Source organism: Eretmochelys imbricata, chromosome 6, assembly GCF_965152235.1.
Source record: "Eretmochelys imbricata isolate rEreImb1 chromosome 6, rEreImb1.hap1, whole genome shotgun sequence".
Lineage (NCBI taxonomy): Eukaryota > Metazoa > Chordata > Testudines > Cheloniidae > Eretmochelys > Eretmochelys imbricata.
Genome location: NC_135577.1, coordinates 71,783,647 through 71,805,992, shown reverse-complemented (window position 1 = coordinate 71,805,992; position 22,346 = coordinate 71,783,647). Strand labels below are relative to the sequence as shown.

At 40.4% G+C, this 22,346-nt stretch overlaps 1 protein-coding gene across 3 annotated transcripts in view; it reads right to left on the bottom strand.

Moving 5' to 3' along the window:
* Nucleotides 1-22,346, bottom strand: part of INO80 (INO80 complex ATPase subunit) — a 131,171-nt gene that overhangs the window by 5,275 nt on the left and 103,550 nt on the right. For all 3 annotated transcript variants that reach the window (XM_077818869.1, XM_077818871.1, XM_077818870.1), the window contains 6 exons: nt 11,489-11,583; nt 9,075-9,147; nt 3,750-3,908; nt 2,354-2,456; nt 1,668-1,756; nt 382-537 (listed from right to left, as the gene is read on the bottom strand). In XM_077818869.1, coding sequence (XP_077674995.1) covers nt 382-537; nt 1,668-1,756; nt 2,354-2,456; nt 3,750-3,908; nt 9,075-9,147; nt 11,489-11,583 — 675 coding nt within the window. The remainder of the gene's footprint in view (nt 1-381; nt 538-1,667; nt 1,757-2,353; nt 2,457-3,749; nt 3,909-9,074; nt 9,148-11,488; nt 11,584-22,346) is intronic.

Sequence of the window (22,346 nt, the reverse complement as noted above, 5' to 3'; positions counted from 1 at the left end):
AAAAAAGCCCTCAAAATCGGGACATCTGATCACCCTCAAGGGGAGGGTAGACGGAAACAAGCTGGAATGCAAGCAGGAGTGGAGCTATGCAGAGTCTGAAGGTAAAGAGGAAGGGCTTGTCATAGAAAGAGACAGGAAGTCAGTGAAAGAGACACAATGATTAAGTTTGAGGTGACATCATCAGAGCAGCAGAAGGGGAAAATTATTTTAGCTTCTACATTTTAGATAGACTGGTTTGAACTCTATGGGTCAATATTAGGTTTAGACATCTCTGGTTCCCTAATAGTACACAGGTTCCACACTAGCTAGAGGGCAGAAAGCAAGAGTCCTAAAGACCACGAGACTAAGGTGGCATAGGAGATGGTTCAAAGACCGTCTTACCTCACTGAACGGGCTGGGCATGGCAGAGTCTACGCTAATGAACGAGTCATCCCCATCAGCAGAAAGGTTGGAGTTATCAGCAGAGGGAACAAATGGGATCACCAGGTTCATGCCTTCTTTCCTTCTCTTGCCATCCAACTCATCTTCCTTTTTCTTCTGCAGATAAGCAAAACAAACCGATAATACAGGGACTGAAAACACATTAAGGAAGAAGAAATGGGGCAAGTAAACTGGGAAGCCCACCATGCAGTGCAATATAACAAGATAAAGGCCATGCATGGCATTTACCAATAAGGCGTTCGGGGATTTTTTTTTTGGAGGACATGGCACCAGATGCATCAGGAGCTCCTATATTAGATTTAGTAAGGTTTTTTAAAATGGCTTGAATGACTTATCAGCATTTCCGCTACAGAAGAGTTAGAGCAGGGGTTCTCAAACTGAGGGTTGGGACCCCTCAGGGGGTCGTGAAGCTATTGTGTGGGGGTCACCAGGGGGCAGCCTCCAACCCAAACCCCGCTTTGCCTCTAGCATTTATAATGGTGTTAAATATATAAAAAAGAGTTTTTAATTCATAAGGGGGGGGGGGTCGCACCCAGAGGCTTGCTATGTGAAAGGGGTCACCAGTACAAAAGTTTGAGAATCACTGAATTAGAGGATTTTGATTTCAATTTTTTGTTAAAAAGTGAGCATGAAATGCTTTCTTATAAACACTGATTATCCAATTTCCAGTATCTTAAATTCAGACTATGCAAATCCGAAGAGCCAGCAAATGAAATTCTGATTTTACAAATTTCTGTTTCCCCTCTCATTAAGCCATTCAGATAGTGAGATTTTACTGGTATCGGGTATTGAATTTATGTTCCATTTGTACACTCCCAGAACAAAATCTGATAAGATGACAGCACCAATAAGCCTCTGATTTATGAACTATGAAAACAGAAAAGTATTATGCCATTTAGTTCTTTAAACTAGGGGGTTCCAAATTGCTCTGTGGATCACTGGTGGTTCAGAGAGCTGTATAAACGCATAGCGTTTCATTATTTACAAGCTGCAAGTTGCATTAAAAGGCAGATAAAGATAAAGTAAAAGATACATTACATATTTTCCTAATATTACTTTTATATGTAAGCAATTGCTGTAGTTGCCACAGGGCTGTTACATAATAGGGAATGGGAGAAGAGGATGTCCATGAGATCATCTTTGTATTAAAACTTGGTCCATACTATGTAATAGTGTGAGAACCCCTGCTTGAAACCTTTCAGGCTCTTCTCCTTGCATCCAAGTACCTTTTCAGCATACTTCTCCCTCTTTCGTTTACGCTCTTTCACACGATTTGTCTCCTCCTGCTGCCGCTTCTCCTCCTGACGCTGACGCACTGTCAGGAAACAAAGGTAGCAAAAGCATAATGTAAGAATCAGTTTCTCAAAGCTATTTCCTATCCCTGTATAAATATTCTTTATCTCACAAAAGACTCCGGTTCTCGAAAAAGCCTTGGATAAAACTCAGCAATATTACAGTAACACACTGAAAGTCCCTAAAGAGTAATGCTAGATTCAAACTCCCTGAAATCAGAAAAGTAAAAGCCTTATTGGGAAACTCTTCTCTCAAGTGGTATTAAAATGTGCATCTATATTGTACATCCAAACGTGTGCTGAAATATAAAGTTCTTATTAGCATTTATTTGGAATAACCTTCATAATTCTGCCAAAGCTTGGTCATTCATGAATAATGTGGTGATCCTAAAAAAGCGACAGTAAAGACTTTATACCGCACCATCACATACCTCACTCTCATTTTACTCAATAGTGATATGAAATGAGCTGGAACTAAAAACAACTAGTGATACAAAATAAGCCAGGAAAAAGAAAGGGTTATCTACAGTGCGTGTGTTTGTAGGGGATGAGAGGAAAGATTTCTAAACCAGTGAAGCACAGGACAGAAGGAGAAGGAAAACAATGTGCACTGCACATACATTTCTTCTCAAGTTCCTCATCATCCAGCAGAAGGCTGACCACTTCTTTGGGTTTCAAGGTGTCTGGTTTGAAATTGCCACCTGAAATCACCATCCGCTGGATCTAAAAGTAAAGAAAATATAAACAGAGGAACCATGAGCTATTTTCTTTTCTCTTTACTAAATACTAACCAGGAAAAGGTGCTAGTTAAAAGGGTGAAAGTCAGGAAAAAAGGTTGTGATTATTCTATCCTGATAAACTCAGCAGCAAAATTTAACCCAGTACTGAACAAATATTAATTAATAATCCTCAGCCTCCCTGTGAGGTAGGTAAGTATTACTATCCCTATTTTTCAAATGACTTATGTGGGAGGCTGTGTGGTTTACGGTTTTAGGAGGCCTGGGTTCTAAACCCTAGATTTGACAACAATTCAGTGTGTACATGACCAAGTCCCTTAACCTCTCTGGGTGGATCTACACTGGCAAAAATCAGATGCACAAGTCATCACGGGTGGTAATAACTGTGGAAGCTATAGTATAAAAAGATCAGAAGTATTTGTCAACTGTCAAAGAGGACAGCCACCTCCCGACACACTCAGTGTTAGGCAGCCCTAATCTGCCTAGATTAGCCCTAATCTGCACAGGAGAAAACATACACTGATTCAGGGTGGGCAATGTGGATGCACTCAATTAGCAATGCATCAATTGCTGCAATACATCCAACCAAAGCACAGTTGATTGAAGGCTCTAATGTAGTCAAAGTCTAATCCAGAGGAAAGATGTTACAATTCCTGAGCCCTGTCGGCAACAGAACTTTCAATGCTGCTACCGCTAATAATGGTTAATTGTGCACCCAATTTTTGTAAGTATATAAAGGTGTTGTGAGGCTTAAGGTTTTAAAGCATTTACTACTTGATTCTGCAAGATGCTGAACACTTTTGGGAATTTTCATATCTTAAATACACCCTGTCTGGTTTTTGCCAAAACTTTCTGAAAAAATTTTACATATATTTAATAAGATAAGATCACATATTTGAAATTGTAGGAAGATTGGTTTAGTTTTGCAGAATTTAGTGGTGGGTGTGCCACGATGGTTTTGTCTACGCCAGAAAAACTGGAATTCCTAGATTAACAACAGCGTAAGCTTTAGTTTAAACTGGGCTCAGGCATTTTCAGCAAGAACAGTGGGTTTTTTTTAACCACATGACACAATACCACCTGGGCTCTGTCTACATTACACAGTGCAGCTACCCTGTTACAATATGGATACTATTTTTTTCCCCTGTAGCATAGAGATACCCATGTGGGTATCTATATGTTTGAAGAGACTATTCTACTTCTCAGAGCAATTCCACAGCTGAACTCTCTGCTATCTACTCTACCCCACTCATGTTCCAAATGGCTTCTTCATTCCTACCTCACTCTTCTCTTTTGCCCTCTGCAAGATGCGCTCCTCAATGGTGCCTTTACAAATCAACCGGTAAACAGTGACCTGTTTCGTCTGACCCAGTCTGTGTGCCCGGTCCATGGCCTGCTGGTCCACTGTTGGATTCCAGTCACTGTCGTAGAAAATTACCTGCATAGGAACATCAGAGAAGTACATACAGGCTTAAAATGACTAGAATTTGCATTTAAATGTATGTATTGAGAAAAGAAAATAACCTGCCACTGTGGGAACTTTATTCTGCTATACTTGCTAACTGCAGACTAAAGTCCCACAAAGCCTTCCATGGTACAGGATTGTAAAATCTTTTGCACTGCCCTTCAGGTGCTTCCAAATTGGTGATTACCATTAGTGTTTGGAATCCTATGGAACAACTGAGGAAGTCCTATCTACCTTGATATATTTTTCTTGGATGAACAGATTTCTAAAGTTTATTACAATGCAAAAAATAAGAGTTGTCTGGGACCATCTACATTATAAAACCCATTTTTAGAGGCTGTGTGATTTGCTTGCAAAAAATTCATTCTAAGTGAGCTGTTCATGTAAAGGGTTTCTGTACAAGTAAGGAGAGTGATCACTTTAGATAAGCTATTACCAACAGGAGAGTGGGTTTGTTGCGGGGTGTGTGTGTGTGTGGGGGAGAATGGATTTGTGCTGGAAATGGCCCACCTTGATTATCATAAATATTGTAAGGAGAGTGATCACTTTACATAAGCTATTACCAGCAGGAGAGTGGGGTGGGGGGGAGAGAAAACCTTTTGTAGTAATAATCACCCATTTTTTCATGGTTTGTGTGTATAAAAACATCTTCTGTATTTTCCACAGTATGCATCCGATGAAGTGAGCTGTAGCTCACGAAAGCTTATGCTCAAATAAATTGGTTAGTCTCTAAGGTGCCACAAGTACTCCTTTTCTTTGTACAAGAACAATTTCTTCTCTCTAATCAGAAAAAAAACTCTTTTGGTGCTCATATCACAAACATCCACTGCCATCTTAAATTTATATTCCATTTTTATCCCAAAATACTTTACATACATATACCATACAAAACAGAAATTAAAAAAACATTAAGATTGAAAAGTGAAGCACTCCAAACATTAAGGAAACCCAGAACTAACGTAGCTTATGCAAGACCGCAGAAGCTCTCCTATTTTTCTTCAGATAAAAGAGTCTCGGCTGGTTTTTCAACCCTACTGCTACAACAGCTGTTTCAGTTTAAGGCACTTCCATATGAAATTGATTCTTCTTTTAGAATCCTTACTGCTTCATAAATGGTCTGTTGATGTGTCTACGTTTCATGGACTGGTCTTGTTCTTATCCAATTACCTTATTGACGCTGACACATACAAGAAGAGACCTGGCTGTTTTCTGAATTTATACTGGAATCCTTTTCTGCATGGAGTGTTTCAGTTCTCCCTTGCTGTAATCAGGAATCTGATGCAGGCTGAGTGCTAGGATCACCTATTTCTCCATGGTATTGAAGTATTTGTGGGCAAATGACCTGACCTGGGAGTCAGCTTCTGGTTTCTCCTAATTGGAAAACTCCCAATCTCATGGGGCAAGGTACCCAAGGAGGATTCTGACTTCATGAAGTAGTTTCCTGAGTGTTTTCTTTGCTATCCCGGTCTTATTAGATTTTCAGCCATCTCATTCAAAAGAAAAGTACTGGTGAACTCTGAGAGGGAAGAGCAGTGACTTTAACTGCTTTCTTTTTGGTCATTTTAAAGTTACTCTTGGCTTTTTCTAATATAATTGTTAGTTGATGGGGCCTCACATGGAACCCTTATCTTGTAGGGGCAGTGCCCGCCCTCTGACCCATTAATATAACCATCCAACTGCACCGGGGGGCGCAAGGGAATTGGAAGAGTTCTTTCACAGGAACAGGAAGACCAGAAATGCTGACCAAGCAAGTAACTGCAGGTACAGAAGTGGAAGGTTTGCTTCCCCATATATCTACTATAAGAGAGGAGCCCCATAATAATTTTCCCTTGTAGGAGGAAGGTTTGTCTTGCTTGCCAGTCTTCTTGTTTTTCTTTGAAAAGTGCATGTACTACTGTTGGTCTTCTGATGCTCACTTGAGAGCCATGCTGAATCTGGGAGCAATGCTTTCTTCCTGATTATCAGGTTTGGGGGCTGACGCGGATTGCATGGCTCTCTGTTGTTGAAGAGTTTGGCCCTTATCTAGAGACCAAAGATGTTACAGGGATACAACATATTTAAGGTTATGCAGAGCCCTATAAATATGGGGTACCTAAGAGTACAAGAGACTTTTTGGGCTCTAGGAGAAGGGGTCCCCTGTACTGTGCACTTTCTGCTTGTGCCATCCTCTTGCACTGGCTAGTTGCAGAATTCCCTAGATAGAGAAAACACCTCTATGCTGTGAGGGAAGGTGGTGAGAGAAAACAAAGAATAGCCTAAAGATGGGAGAGGGGGGGAAGTACTCAAAGAATTTCAGCGGGCTTTTGATTTAAAATAGTGGAGAGAGCAGGCGCTCCGGAACTGGCTGTCTCTTAGGTGGGAGCAGAAACATCTGGCACAAAGTTGCCTATCAAGGTTTGCCCAGAACACTAGCAGTAGCTACCATCATCCAAGTAGCGGAAAAGATTTGACCAACATGTAAAGGGTAAATGGATTTGTACATTTAGAGGAGTAAAGATGACTATTTAGAGAAAGTATTTTGTATATCAAAATATAGTTGCCCTAATTCAAATTCAGAAGACAGTATCTTCAGTAAACCCAAAAGAAAAGCAGATTAAATGGACTAAAAAAAGCCAGGCAAGAAGTCCTCGTTTTCAAGTCATGTGAAGCTATTTCATCTTCTGTTGATATATAGCCTCTTCTTTGGCCTTTGAAATATGCAAAGGATGTGGCAACTTTGGAATCTCCCAAATAAATCCATAGTGTAACAGAATAAAGTTGGAGAAAATCTAGGTTAATCATTCTTAATTTCACAGTGCAAGCCCTTTCATGTTTTAGAAGAACAACACTATAACCGTAGCAAGAGAGTATTCTATCAGCAAAGATACAATTTGGTCATAGAGGTCACGGATTCTATGACTAACAGACCTCCCTGACTTCTTCAGCTCAGACGGTCAACTCCAGCCCCAGGCAGCCGTGGGGCTCGGGCTGTCAGCTCCCGGTGGCGGTGGGGCTTGGGCTGTCAGCGCCCCAGCCCTCTCGGGCTTCGACCTCCTCCCCCACCATATTCTGATTTTGTAGTACATTTTTACCATGACTGTTCCAAGAATTTTTGCTTAATTTTATCATGACAAAAAACCTTATCCGTATCTACCTATAAATCTCAAAATTCCAGTTCAAAATACCCCAAATTAAGAAATATACTGGTTATACCAAACAACGTGAAAGTCTATGACATCTATCCATCTTTGTTTGTACAGGTAACCCTGTGGGTGCTTGCTTTGTTCTCATTTCTTTAAGAGGCTGGAAATGGGGACAGACTGGTTGAAAAAGGGAGAGGGCATGGAGATTTTAGGTTCAGAAGCCTGCTGCCTTTCTGAGACCAAGAGCCACAGTCTTACTTGCTGTCAAATCTAAGCATACACAAACTAAAAAGATTACAAGCATTGGAATAGATCAATGATTCATATGGTCCAATATCCTGTCTCAGTAATTAATGACAGATGCTTCAACAGAAGATACCTCTCCCCTGCCATTCACCTACATAATTGGGCAATATTATACCATGGGTAGGTGGAAGAAGAAATGTTTTTCTGACCTTGGCTGGTGGTGATCTAAACTTCTGAAGCATTAGGGTAGGAAATCTTTGTAGTTCTTACCCTCAGTAATTTATAATTGTGTTCTTATTCTTTTTTTTTTTGGAAACTTAAGATCCTGTAGCAGCAAATTCCATTGGTTACTTATAATATAAAAATATAGTTCCTTTCATCCATTTAAAATGTAATGCCTTTAATAATTTCAATTCCATGCATTATTTACTAAAGTTAGTCTCAAACAGATACTTAACAGACATTATAAAACTTAAGTTTATCAGACTGAAAGACTAAACAAAAGATAAAACATCAAAACAAGTTTTTAATATATTTCATTGAAAAAATGCTGTACAGCCATGCAAGTCCCAACTGTTGCTTGGAAGGATCAAAGTGTGCTCACTATGTTAATTAAAGTGACCACCGTGCTTATTTCTTTGTTTACTTATTATACATTCTTTTTTAAATCCTATTAACCTTACCTGGGTGCTGGATTTTGGCAAGATTCTCAGTTATAGTGGCTATTTGACACCTGAAATGTCTTTCTGTACATATACTTGGAGGGAAAAAGCCCCAGTAATAATTCCATTTTCTTTGATTTATCATGTAAGTTGTATAGCACCTTTTAGAAGATATTCAGTCTATTCCCTCTTGAATGCCAACATTATGTCTCTTCTATTCTACTTCTCTTTTAGCAGTGTATGCTTATTGAACTAATTTTTATCATCTCAGAAAAAAGGCAACTGAAACTCAACAACTGCCAATTTTAAAGTCCTAAAAGGAGAATTAAAGTGATCCAGCAGCAGTTCACACACAGCCACCTGATATGGTGTAGACATGAAATGGAAAGTTGACCCATTATTCTTAAATTGTATTGCCAGAGTTGTACTAATCTACTGACAGATTCAACAAGTACTACAGCTTGGCTTATTGGCTGCTCTGCCCATTCTCTGACTTCACAAATGCTTTCAAAATGGACAGACCTGTAATAATTTTGCTGAGGTATGTTACCATATTCCTTTACTACTGAAGCTTAAGTTTAAACTGCCCAGCGGTAAAGTACAATCCATTGTGAAAATGTATTATCTACTATTTGTAAGCTCCCAGTGTCATTCAGTTACATTCCAGGTTCACCCGTAAAGCAGACATTAAAAACTCTTAGGGGTAGGGTTGTCTCCAAGATCTCACAAAGCCAATGCTGTAGGTCGGCAATTGTCTACAAACTGTTCCTTTATTTCTCATACACGCAACAAACTGCAGTAATGTTTCCCAGATATGAGTGGAATCAATAAGATAACGCAGTTTTGTGATAAGAATGGTGGTATTAAAAACTAACCATGGCTGAGACAGCTCAGAGTTTCACACAGACAGGCAAGACTATCAGTTTTGCTACAGAATGGAGAAAGAGAAAGGTAGGGAAGCTTGAGAGAAAAGGATGTTTGGGATATGTGAAGGCAGGATAAAGCAACAGAACAGTTACAACTGAAATTAACCAAAATACCAGCAAGCTAACTAACCTACAGACATAAGTCTTGAGATCTGGTGTTACTATACTAAACTATCCACCTACCGTATCTGCAGCTGTGAGGTTAATACCCAATCCTCCAGCTCTTGTGCTTAACAGGAACACAAAGATATCATTCCTGCAGACAGGAAGAGAAAAAAAAAATCTGCTTAGTTTATGATGCCATCATTACAAACATTACACTATATAACGAGCTAGAAAAGCCCCCCCAAGAGGTTTTTATAGGTATTTAGGCACCTAACTCCCATTGGATGGTCTGAGAAAAAGGGGTGAGTGGAGACAGACAGAAAGAAAGGGAGTTAAAATACAGTTCAGTGCTCACTATAAATATCTACTGGTAAAGAATAAAGGGAGAGGAACTCAGAAAATATTACATAGATAAAAAATTGTTCCTAAATGGAATGTTTTCTTCAAGGTCCCAACAAATTGTTCCTTTTATTAAAAAAATAAAATAAAATCTGATTTTCCAACTGTCTCAGCTCATACTGTTATAGCAGCATGATAGAAAAAGGTAATATCTGGTCGCCTGAGCATAAATCTAGGATCTAAGAGCTCCTGAATTCTGGCCCTAGCTGTGACACTGACCTTGAGCTACAAACTACAGTCTGTTTTCTTCATTTGCCTTATCTGTAAAATGCAGATAACATTATCTATTTCGCAAGAATGTTGTGGGGCTACAGTAGTGAATTATTGTAAAATATTTTGAAGCTGAATGACTATTTATGTGATATCAATAATAGGATGATGCATGAAATCTGCAGTTTTGAAAGGTCCAAATATCCTTTTCTGGAAAAGTCACAGGGAAGGGAGAAAGGGGGGATTTTACTATAGAACTTATGAATGTATCATAGTTCTATAGTTGTGTGTTAACAGTGTCCTGCCAGGACATCCTGCAGAACAGCCTTTAGTCTCAGTCAGACTTTTTCCTGGACTTATTCCTCACAAATAAATACTGCACAAGCGGAATTTAAATTGCTTTTTATAGGAATTCTTGTTTAGACTGGCTGACCTTTATATCAAAGGGATTTCTAGCTGAAATGATTATTTTTCTTTATAGATGTTCATTAATAAAAATAATTTGCTAAACTTGTCATAGGAAGAAGTGTTAAAATTCTAGAGAGGAGATCATAACCAGTTGGAAACCTGTTTTGACCGCTGGAATCAATTAAATATTAGGTAGTGTATTTTCATCTCACTTTGCTTTAAGGTTTGCACACGTTCGCCCTTTTCAAATATTCCTGCTCAGGGGGGCTTACCTAATAGACACTACATAGCACACAATCCTTCTAAGTCCTTCTGCCTCAAAGGCATTGATGCTTGGTTTTATTTTCAAAACCCAAGAGTTCACATGCTCCACCTTCAAAAGTGCAATTCCACTCTGACAAGGCCAGCACAAAGACCATCCTGTACTCTAGAACCTGTATTTTTATCCCTTGGAAGATGCAAAACAACAGTATTTTATAAATCCTATTGCTGTGAAAGGATAGTGATCTTGTTCTCAATGGCTAACAATTCATTCACAAGGGTGTTTTACCAATAAACATCACATCATCTCAGACTGTGGACTATCTGTTACAGCAACATCTTAGCAAGTTACATCCCATGACTACATGAGGGAACTTGAGTTAGTAAACATAAATACAGATAGTCGGTATAACTTGCATTGATGGAGATGAAGTTGTGCAACAATATGTAACCCTGTAATAAGGTGAGGTAGACTCCATATCCCTTCTTTTTGTGCTAGTGTAACCTAAGAGGACTGGTTTAGAAACTTTGCTTCATTACAATGGACTGGTCCTACATAATTCAGTTCCTATAGTTTAACATCAAAATTGGTAAGTAGAGGCCTACTGCCTAAAAGAATATATAGTTTATTTCTTTTGCCCTTCTATGAAACATACTGCACTTAAGAGAACGAGGCCTATTTTGAAAGCTCAAAATCACATCTGTGATTTCAATTTAACTCTCAGAATGTCACTCCACAGAACATATAGTACTCCACATACCACCATTTCATTCCCACTGGGATTCTCTATAGACAAGGCCATATTCAAGACAAGTAAGGACAGATTTTCTTGTACTGGAGAGTTGCTTTGTGCTACTCTATTTCACAGCATCTTAGCTTCAGCCCTGTGGAGCTCCTAAGCACCACAGGACTAGAAATCCCGGTTAACCAAATACCATGTATCTGAAGGTGTCACATGTTCAGTGAGACTTTCAGTTAATCAGGGTTAACTTGAAATTAAAAACAAACAAACAAAAATAGAGACAAAAATAAAAAGCATGGAACTTCCACGATGTTAGCTAAACTTCACTGGTCAATCAGACTGATTTCCATTACATCTTCCTTTCCCTCCATATATACATTTTCTATTTAGTATGTAAGCCTTTTGAGACAGGGACTTAGTTTACTTAACATTTCTCAAATGCGTAATCCATTGCTTTTATAAATAGATTACCTGTTCTGAAAGTCAGCTACCATGTCCCTTCTCTCAGAGATCTTTGAAGAACCATCCAATCTCATGTAGGTATGTTTCCTGTAAACCATGTACTCCTGCAAAGCACGGAAAAAAAATATTGAGTCAGTGTCATGAAGTCATTTAATCCTGACTCCTCAAACAGAAGACACCAGCGACGGAAGTTATACTAATGAAAAGATTTAAAAAAAAAAAAAAAAAAAATCAGAATGCGCCTGGTACAGGGACGCTATCAACTTAAAAAAAATCTTAAAATGATTAAAACTGATGTTTAAAAATCCAATTTACTTTTTGCCATTTGTACCATTTGTTTATTTTCTGCATTTCACTCAAGTTGGGCAAAGACAAATGAAGTTAGCTTAACTTTTGTTCATTACCATTTCATTTTCAGGATCGTATTGGTTTGGTAACGGACACTGCCTAAGAGTATCTGTTTATTCAAAAAAAAAGTTTCCAATGCATTCGTTTTTTAAAGAGAAAAGGATCATGAACAAGGTCTGGTCTTATGGTTTGGTAAAAGCTTATTATTACTAAATCTAATTTTTGGATGAAATTTTGAGCTGACAGTATGTCTTTAAATGACCCCGCTCTCATTAGACCAACAAGATATCCCCAATCATTATGCATAAAACCTGCTGGTGCTTTGAAAAACAAAGATTGACTTCAGGTAGCCACCAACATCTAACGGTCAGATATTAATCCAGTTTCCAGTTACGGCCTATTATCTTCCTCCTAGATACGTATCTGAGAAAGTAGTGTTCACCCAGCTTTCTCAGTATTTACTCCTCCCCCACATACACAATCTGCTAAACAGCTTTTGAAACTAACTAGCCTATAGCAACAGCCTTCCATTTATCCATGGCCTCCTACTGTTCACAGTGTCGCTCTTTTCCCTCATCATCCTGATTGTACCAACTTCTTCAAATATCTCGAACATTTTGCTTGTATCTTTGGCTCTCACCCTAGCTCTACATGTGTCTTTGTTGCCATTCATCGTGCAACTCCTCCACCAAAACGAGCACTTTATCCAACCCATCAAGCTGTGTTCACTGGCCCCCTATTCATCACTTTCATTCCATTCCCACTGTACTGTCTCATCTCTCAGTGCAATATTAGGGTTTTCATTTGTTGGTTTGTTTTTTCCTTATGACATTCAGATTTCTCTTGTTTAGCCCTGGTGAAGACACCTCTGCCCTTTATCCATCTCTCTCTCTCTCTAATCAATGCCTGGAAAAACCTCACTTTTTGCTAGATGACTGTCTCGCAGCTTTATGAAAAGCAAGGTGAACACTCACCTTCTTAACTCTGACTGGAAAATTTGGTATCTAAACTTTTCTAGTGTTAACTTCAGGACCCGTCAGAGTAATATGCCGTGCCTTGATCTGTGTAGATCTCAGAGGCAGTTTAGCTTTGTTGCTAGGAAACTGGGTTTAAGCCATGCCTCCTCACTTTCTCACTAGAAAAGCACTTCCAAAGCTAAAGAAACATTTAGGTGAATTAATTAATAATGAAAAAAAAATCATATTCAAACACCTGTCCCACCTCCACTCTCGGTTGTGTAGATATGCCGTAGTTGTAGTGCTGTCTGACTGTGCTAGGAAGTATACTCCCTTGAAGCTGGCACTTGACCCTTAGAAAGACCAGCTTCCCTACCCTTAACATAAACCGATTCTTTCTTTAACTTGGATCCCATACTCCCTGAGCTATACAGTGTAATTGCTCTCCCCATCTTGAGACTTGCATTAGACATCAATATTTGAGGGTCTGGTAGCCAAAACAGGGAGTGCCTTTCAGTATGACCTGGTCTATGCTTGAAGTGTGCATCAAGAGGAGACAACATTGCCTCTGCATCACGTCAGATAAGGAGTTTCAGATCCCTAGCAGGAATTTCTGTAGGTCTCTTGGAGCCTTGTCCATGGCACGATATCTATGCAAGAGACATCCAGACTCAGAATTTGAAGGCAAAGTGGTATCATTAACAGTGGATTGCTGTGATTCTTTTTACAAAGATCTAGATTTTGGGTAATCTATCTCATTATGCAGACACTTTGACCACAGCAGTATGTATTGCCTCTCCCAGATGGAGATTTTATTAAATGGACGGTGTGAGCTCCTCAGATTTACTGTAAATTTGTGCACTTAGATCATCTCCAAAGATTGATCTGTTGCTTTGCAACAAGCTGTTCTGGATGATGACCTTTTTAAAATGCTGTCCACAAAAGGGATATAGTTGTGTCCCCTAGGATACCAGTGTCACTAGTTTGATTACCAATATCTTCAGGAAGTCACTGGGGGTGGAAAATAAGCTAAATGGTGTAGGCCTGGCTTGACATAAGTAATTGGACACGGATGAGGCCTCATTTTTTGGGAGACAGGATTAGTGAGGTAAATGGATCAGCAAACTGGAAACAGAATGTGGGAAAATTTTGCAAGGTGTACCCCAAAGCAGATCTCTGAATCGGCTGGAGATAACATCAGTCCTGGTTTGCAACTCTCAAGTGCCTCATCAAAAATCTCTCTTGGTTCGCAGGTGAGGTTCAGTAGCTGTGGTTGAAGCAGAAGGTGCAAGGTCTCTTGACCATTCCATTTTCTGACATTTGCAAGGTGGCTCACAAAAGCACTGGTGAAAGGAAGATTGCGGTAAAGACCTCTGTTTGTAGAGCTGTTTATGGCATTTTCTCTTCGGGGCCAGCGCATATATATTCAGGGAGCTGAGGGTTTCCCTAGAGTCTTTCAAGGAGTGCAAAGATTCATCTGTCTTCTCATTGAAAAGATTAAAGGGTAAGTCTTAAACAGTGTTTTGGACTTCCCTGGGAAATCCCGAAGAGTGCAGCCAGGATTCCCACCACATCACAGTGGCATCCGCCCTAGTTTTGATGCCGTATCTGCCACATTGGCTGCATCAACCACAGCTTGTAATGAGGTTTGGTGACTAGTTTGCCCTTGTCAGTAACGGCTTGAAATTGAGTCCTGTCTTCCTAAGATAACTTGTCCCTAAAGTCCAGGAACTTTAGAGTAATTTGAGAAATCATATTTGGCAAGAAGGGCCTTATAGTTTGAGATGCTAAACTGAAGGCTGGTAGATGTATACACCCTTCTTCCTTATATGCAAGAGTGGCCCTTCTATGTTGTTGTTTGGATCTTTCTATGGCTGCCTGGATCACCCAGGAGTAAAGGGCAGGGTGGGTAAACAAGATCTCCCCGCTGGGACAAAAGTACCGCTTTTCTGTACTCTTGGGGATAGGGTCAAAGGTAGTCAGCATGTGCCATACTGACCTTGCCAGTTTTAATATGCAGGAATGCAACCCAACAGGAACCCATAGGCTGAGAGAGATCCAGGAGCATGTGTTGAGAGTCCTGGATCTCCTCTAAGAAGATATGGGAGCTCTTCCATCACTCTCTGTAACAACTCTTGAAATTGTCCGATTGTCTGGCTTGCAAGTGAGGCTGGGGCAACAGCCTCATCAGGTAATGAGGATAATATTCCTGTTGGTACCGGATAGTCTTCCTTCTATTCCACAGGGGGAGACTTTGGTAGACCCTTTGAAGGAGAGGGGTGGTAAGACTCCCTGTTGGGCAGCACAGATTCCAGGTACCGTGACCCTAATAAGGCCAGTATGAGGGCTCAAAAATAGGTTGCAACAGTCCCTAAGGCATTGGGTACCACCAGTCCTAAGGAGGAGGTCCCTGTTTGTTGTGGCTGAGACTGGTTATAGGAGACTCTCGAGCCTGTCTGGGCTGATCTTTCTAAGTAGAGGTGAAGCTGGTTCCACTGGTACATCTGATCTCCCAAGAATGAGAAAGTCAGATCTGGCTCCATTGTGCTGTTGGTCCTGTTGAGGGGACACAGCAGCTAGTGGAGAAGACAGGAGATAAACTTCTTCCAGAGTCCTCAATTGCCACTGGCGTTAGAATCTCTCTCACGAGTATCAGTCTTGATAACAAGGGAAACTGTGGGTCCAGGAGGAGGAAGATATCCTTCCAAGTGGTATAAGTCACTAGCCCCTTTGGCAGTTGTGTTTTGTTACTCCATTTTGCTGGAGTAGGTATAGACAGTTGTTCCTTACAGTGCCGTGATGGTACTGTCAGTGAATGAGTCTTCGACCTGGTGGTTTTCAACGGTACCCAGTACCTCAGGTCCCAGTGTTTCATTTTAGTTTGTACTGCAGTTAGTGTTGAAGTTGATGCGGAGGCTGGTACTAAAGGATCCTTGCTCCTATGTGCCTTCTGATCCTACCCATGAGACTTAGGGGGCCTAAATCCTTGTGGCTTGGGTGTGAAGGCTCACCCGACTTGGATGGGGTATGGGAGTGTTTTCTCCTCTTAGAAGGTGCGGATCTGTTTGTGAGAGGGCCCAGATGAAGAGTTTTTCCCTCTACTCTTCTCCACTCTGGAGTCTGACATAGTACTGGGGAGGTGCACTCCTTGATGATTCTGGCTGATGTACAGGTAGCGTCTCCCAAGACTGGGTCTGACTTGGACCTCACTGCACGCTCTATAAGGTGTTTCCAAAGCTGGAGTTCTCACAACTGCTGAGTTTGGATGGGAAAAGAGTGGCAAATAGTGTACTTAATATGAGCTTCTCTGAGACAGTAGAGGCAGTGCTGGTGGTCATCATTGATGAAAAATGGACAGGAGATGCAATTTTTGAAGCCCTGGGCATTATCTTTTTGAAGTATCCTGGGCATTATCTAAGTCCAGAGCTTATCCTTTCTGCTTTTCCTGTAAATTTTCAAGTGTACGCATTATTCTTAGGGTTTTTTTTCGTTAGTGTTTTGATAGTTCCCCAGTTAGTTAGTGTTTTCTATTAATTACATTTTATTCAATAATCTCATCATTTCAAATACACAAGTTTAACAAACCATTTTTTTCTAAAATCTTTTTATTCTCATTTCACCCATACCTCATTTGGTGTCCTTGGTGCTCCCCTGAATTTTGTATTTTGGGTAAATATCTGAACATAGCAACAGACTGCAAAGCACTTAGGAGATAATTCTAACGCAAAGAAACTATACAAAACTAAATGGTAGTTGTAAACTAGTACACCAGCTCCTCTATTGTGACTGAGGGAGAGGCCTAATGACAACCAAGTATTCAAGCTCCCCTAAAATGGAGATCTAAAAAAGCACAATAGTGATGAAGAAAATCAGCATTCCACACCAAGACCCATATAATGATTCAGAAAGTCACAACAATACTGAGCAGAGTACCCCAGCTGAAACAAGACAAGGCAAATACAGCAACTATACCAAAGGGTCCAAGGAGTACACTGCGATACTTACCAAACGGTGATTCAACCTCTTTAACCAAGTACAGACTGGTATATTTTGTTTTTTATAGTAAAACAGAAGCTGGTGACTAATCCTATGGGGATACCTATATTAAACCCACTTGAAAATCCTCCTGCTAATCTTGTTTTGCCAAGAATGTCAGCATGATTGCAAGGGTATTAATCCAGGAAAATATTTAAAACTATTCTGGTTGCAGAAAGTCTGTTCACTGAAGCAACAAAGAAGTCAAGCCACTTCCATCTCCTCCTCCGCTCTATCCACTGGGACCTACAGGGACATCAGGATACTAGAGAAAGTTTTAGATACTCCTCAAGCAAACTGATTTAAACAAAACATAAAAATGCCAAAAATGCAGAACAAGCTAGATCTAACGCAGCAACGAATCACACACACACCACCCCACTGCCCATAGTAGGCTTTTCTGATGGCAGACAGCTGAGGAGCGAGAGGAATACTGAAAAATGTCTCATGTTTTCTGCCTACAAATCCCACTTACACCTAGGTTACAAAAAGAAAAGGAGTACTTTGGGGCACCTTAGAGACTAACCAATTTATTTGAGCATAAGCTTTCGTGAGCTACAGCTGTAGCTCACGAAAGCTTATGCTCAAATAAATTGGTTAGTCTCTAAGGTGCCACAAGTACTCCTTTTCTTTTTGCCAATACAGACTAACACGGCTGTTACTCTGAAACCTGTCACCTAGGTTACAGTACAGTGGGATCCTGGGTTATATTCTGAGACATTTTATTCCTTATAACTCAGGGGTTCTCAAACTTCATTTACACCGTGACCCTCTTCTGACAACGAAAATTACTACATGACTTCAGGAGGGCGGACTGAAGCCTGAGCCTGCCTGAGCCCCACTGCCCCAGGCTGATGGGCCAGGACTAAAGTCAAAGCCCAGGGCTTCAGCCCCAGGCAGGGGGCCTATAACCTGAGCCCCGCTACCCAGGGCTGAAGCCATAGGGCTTTGGCTTCTGCCCTGGGCCCCAGCAAGTTAACGCCAGTCCTGGCGACTCCATTAAAATGGGGTTACAACCCACCCTGGGGTCCTGACCTACAGTTTGAGAACTGGAACTGAGCTGCACAGGGTGCGGTTTTCCATACCCAGAAGTTATAATGCTGTATATTCACTGGCTACTAAGTTTTGGATTTCTAAAGCAAGTAATTTAACTGACTATAGCTTTTAGTTTTTATTGTACATAAGGGCAGATACTGATAGTCCCCACTATATTCTCCCTGCCTATAAAAGGTAGAAAGACAATCCTTTCCTGTTCTGTGCTCTCGTTTCTTCCTTTCCCCACTACAGCCATTACTGGTCCCATAGGCACTGACTCTGTGGGTGCTCTGGGGCTGGAGCTCCCACAGGGGGGGAAAATGGTGGGTGCGCAGCACACACCGACAGCCCCCAGTCAGTCCTTCCCCACTTCCCCCAGTGCCTCCCACCCCCCAGCGGTCCCGCAGATCAGCACCTCCCCTCTCTCCCTGTGCCTCCTGCCCACCCCTAACAGCTGTTTCATGGCATGCAGGAGGCTGGGAGGGAGGAGCGAGGACGTGGCATGCTTGGGAGAGGGGGCGGAACTGGGCAGGAAGAGATGGGGTGGGGATGAAACAGCGGTAGAGTGACCAGATGTCCTGATTTTATAGAGACAGTCCCGACATTCGGGGCTTTTTCTTATATAGGTGTCTATTAACCCCCATCCTCTGTCCTGATTTTTCACACTTGCTATCCGGTCACCCTAAGTGGGGGCAGGAAGAGGTGGGGTGGGGGTGGGGCCTTGGGGGAAGGGGTGGAGTGGAGTCAGGGCTTGGGGCAGAGCAGTCGTAGGCGCCGACTTTCCAAAGAGCCGGGGAGTGCTCGACCCCCAGCTCTTTGGAAAGTTGGTGATGTGACTGGGTCCCAGGGAAAAGCAAACTGTGAAGTGCTGAGGAAAATTTGCAGACTCACTCTAATAATGCTTCTTCCCTGATGCAAAGGCTATAGGTAGATTTAAGCTTGTTTTTCTCATAGAGACTCCTGCAAGGAGAATCTATACATACCTGTCTCTATTATTAGGTAACTGTGCTTCACACCCCTTCCTTATTTAATGTGAACAACTTGGCTTTGCAATCCCTATTTGGTGTTGTCAGAAACAAAAATGCCCTTCCACATTCCTAAACATTCCACCCCTCCCTTTCAGCAGATATTATCAAACACCACAGCACAAAAATCAATGCCCACAGGACAGGAAAGTGGGGGAGAAAGAAGAGAAGCTAAAAGCCAATTTAAGCAGGCTGTCAGAAATGCCCTACAGCTTCTTGGCTGAGCATATGTTGCACACTCCTCACTAAATCTATCAGAACACACCCAGTGCCTGGGCTCTCAAGTCGTACCTCTATCTTCTCTATAGGCAGTTGTGGGAGTCAACGTTTATCAATGGATTAAGAAATAACTAGGGCTGACAAGCGATTAAAAATATTAATTGCGCAATTAATCGCATGATTAATCGCACTTAAATAATAATAGAGTACCATTTATTTAAATATTTTTGGATGTTTTCTAAATTTTCAAATATATTGATTTCAATTACAACACGGAATACGAAGTGTGCAGTGCTCACTTTGTATTTATTTTTATTACAAGTATTTGCACTGTAAAAAAAACAAAAGAAACAGTTTTTTTCAATTCACCTAATACAAATAATGTAATGCAATCTCTTTATCATGAAAATTGATCTTACAAATGTAGAATTATGTACAAAAAATCCCTGAATCCAAAAATAAAACAATGTAAAATTTTAGAGCCTGCAAGTCCACTTAGTCCTACTTTTTGTTCAGCCAATTGCTCAGACAAACAAGTTTGTTTACATTTGCAGGAGATAATGCTGCCCACCTCTTGTTTACAATGTTACTTGAAAGTGAGAACAGGTGTTCTGATGGCACTGCTGTAGCCGGCATCGCAAGATATTTTCATGACAGATATGCTAAAGATTCATATGTCCCTTTATGCTTCAATCACCATTCCAGTGGGCATGCATCCATGCTCATGACGGATTCTGCTCGATAACCGTCCAAAGCAGTGTGGACCGATGCATGCTCATTTTCATTATCTGAGTCAGACACCACCACAGAAGATTGATTTTGTTTTTTGGTTATTCAGGTTCTGTAGTTTCTGCATCTGAGTGTTGCTCTTTTAAGACTTCTGAAAACATGCTCCGCACCTCATCCCTCTCAGATTTTGGAAGGCACTTCCGATTCTTAAACCGTGGGTCGAATACTATACCTATCTTTAGAAATCTCACATTGGTACCTTCTTTGCGTTTTGTGAAATCTGCAGCGAAAATGTCCTTAAAATGAATATGTGCTGGGTCATCATCCGAAACTTCTATAACATGAAATATATGGCAGAATGTGGGTAAAACAGAGCAGGGGACATACAATTCTCCCCCAAGGAGTTCAGTCACAAATTTAATTAACTCATTTTTTTTAACAAGCATCATCAGCATGGAAGCATGTCCTCTGGAATGGTGGCTGAAGCATGAAGGGGCAGACGAATGTTTAGCACATCTGGCACGTAAACAGCTTGCAATGCTGGCTACAAAAGTGTCATGCAAACGCCTGTTCTCACTTTCTGGTGACATTGTAAATAAGGAGAGGGCAGCATTATCTCCTGTAAATGCAAACAAACTTGTTTGTCTTAGCGACTGGCTGACCAAGAAGTAGAACTGAGTGGACTTGTACGCTCTGAAGTTTTACTTTGTTTTGTTTTTGAGTGCAGTTATGTAACAAAAATTTTTTTTAAAAAAATCTACATTTGTAAATTGCACTTTCACAGCAAAGAGAATGCACTATAGTACCTGTATGAGGTGAACTGAAAAATACTATTTGTTTTGTTTATCATTTTACAGTGCAAATATTTGTAATACAAATAATATACACTTTGATTTCAACTACAACACAGAATACAATATATGTGAAAATGTAGAAAAACATCCCAAATATTTAATAAATTTCAATTGGTATTCTATTGTTTAACAGTGCAATTAAAACTGCAATTAATTGCTATTAATTTTTTTTGAGTTAATCGCGTGAGTTAACTGCGATTAATTGACAGCCCTAGAAACAACAGAGGAAAATAGGTAGCTAGCAAAACCTCCCTCCTGCTAAAACTAGGCCCTTCTGAACAAGACTTTAGTTGTATCCTTAGGAAGAAATGTTGCTCATACCCAGAAGACTGTAGCTGTTGATTGGACTCTCAGCCTATCTGTGAGTCACAGTCCAAAGACTGTAGAACTGCTGGTGGATTCCTCTAACAGTATGAAAGCTGTACATATACAGCAGTGACCCACATTAGTATGTCATGAACATGATAACATGGTTTAAAATTACTACATTGGCTATGTCTACATTATGAGTGAGGGGTGAATCCCAGCTCGAGTACACATACAAGTGCTAACTGCAAGTAGCACAGACAGTAGCAGCACGGCTTAGCCATGCTGAGCACAAGCCTGCCTGAATCGTGTGGATATGTACTTAACATGGCTGCCACTGCCAGTGCAACCACAGCTTCACTATTTATACTCCCACTAGTTCTCATCAAGCTAGCATGACTATGTGTAAACGAGCTACGAATCACACCCCAGCTCGTAGTGTAGACAAAGCCATTATGTCTATATGCAGAATCTGTCAATATACAGAGAGCAAAAACGGCATCGAAAGAACATTTATTTTCTAAAATGAACCCACATAAGTCAGGGAACTCAGTTTACGATAAAACCTGCACTAACTAGATACAACAGGGAGTTCTACTAGCCTGCTAAAGTAGTGCTCCACTGTGCTTAGGTACTGGACTTAGGGATTGTCTACACAAAGAGTTATTCATTTTAAATTAGTGGCACCACTTCACATAATTGCTATTTATCTATCTTGGGTTTTATACTGCCATCTATCACTGCAGTATTTGAGTCCTTCCCTGTAAAATCAATAGTAACAGAGAAGCCCCTTAGCGGACTTCATAGAGTCTCTGGCATTTCTCTTTTGGGGCAAAAACTTTGGTTGGGGGTAGGTTATTTTTTCTTTAAGATTTCATTAGTTTCTATAATTGCTATATCTGCTCTGGTTATATGTCAAATTAACATTTAAGCCCTTTAGCCACTGTTTATTGTGGATATTACCTGTAATTAGCTTTATGCTTTTGAAATAAACAGAACAGTAAAAATATGAGCTAGGAGGAATCATCAGATCTGCATTATTTATCCCCCCCATACACACTTTTTTCTTTTCTTTTAAAGTATGTTGAACACTATATTTGCACTTTAATTATGGTTTCTCATCTTAAAATGTTCTTGATTGATACATTCTTTAATTTTATCTTATATTTTACCTTTGTCAAAATATTTTGCAATATTCAGTGAACCAGAGAAGCAGCAATAAACTGCTACTATTATTAACGCTAAGTGGTACTTCTCTAGTGCCTTTCATCCAAGAATATCCAAGCATTTTTCGAACATTTAATAAACAACAATAAGTAAGCAGCAGCAGATATAGAATATTTAACATTTCCAAAGTGCT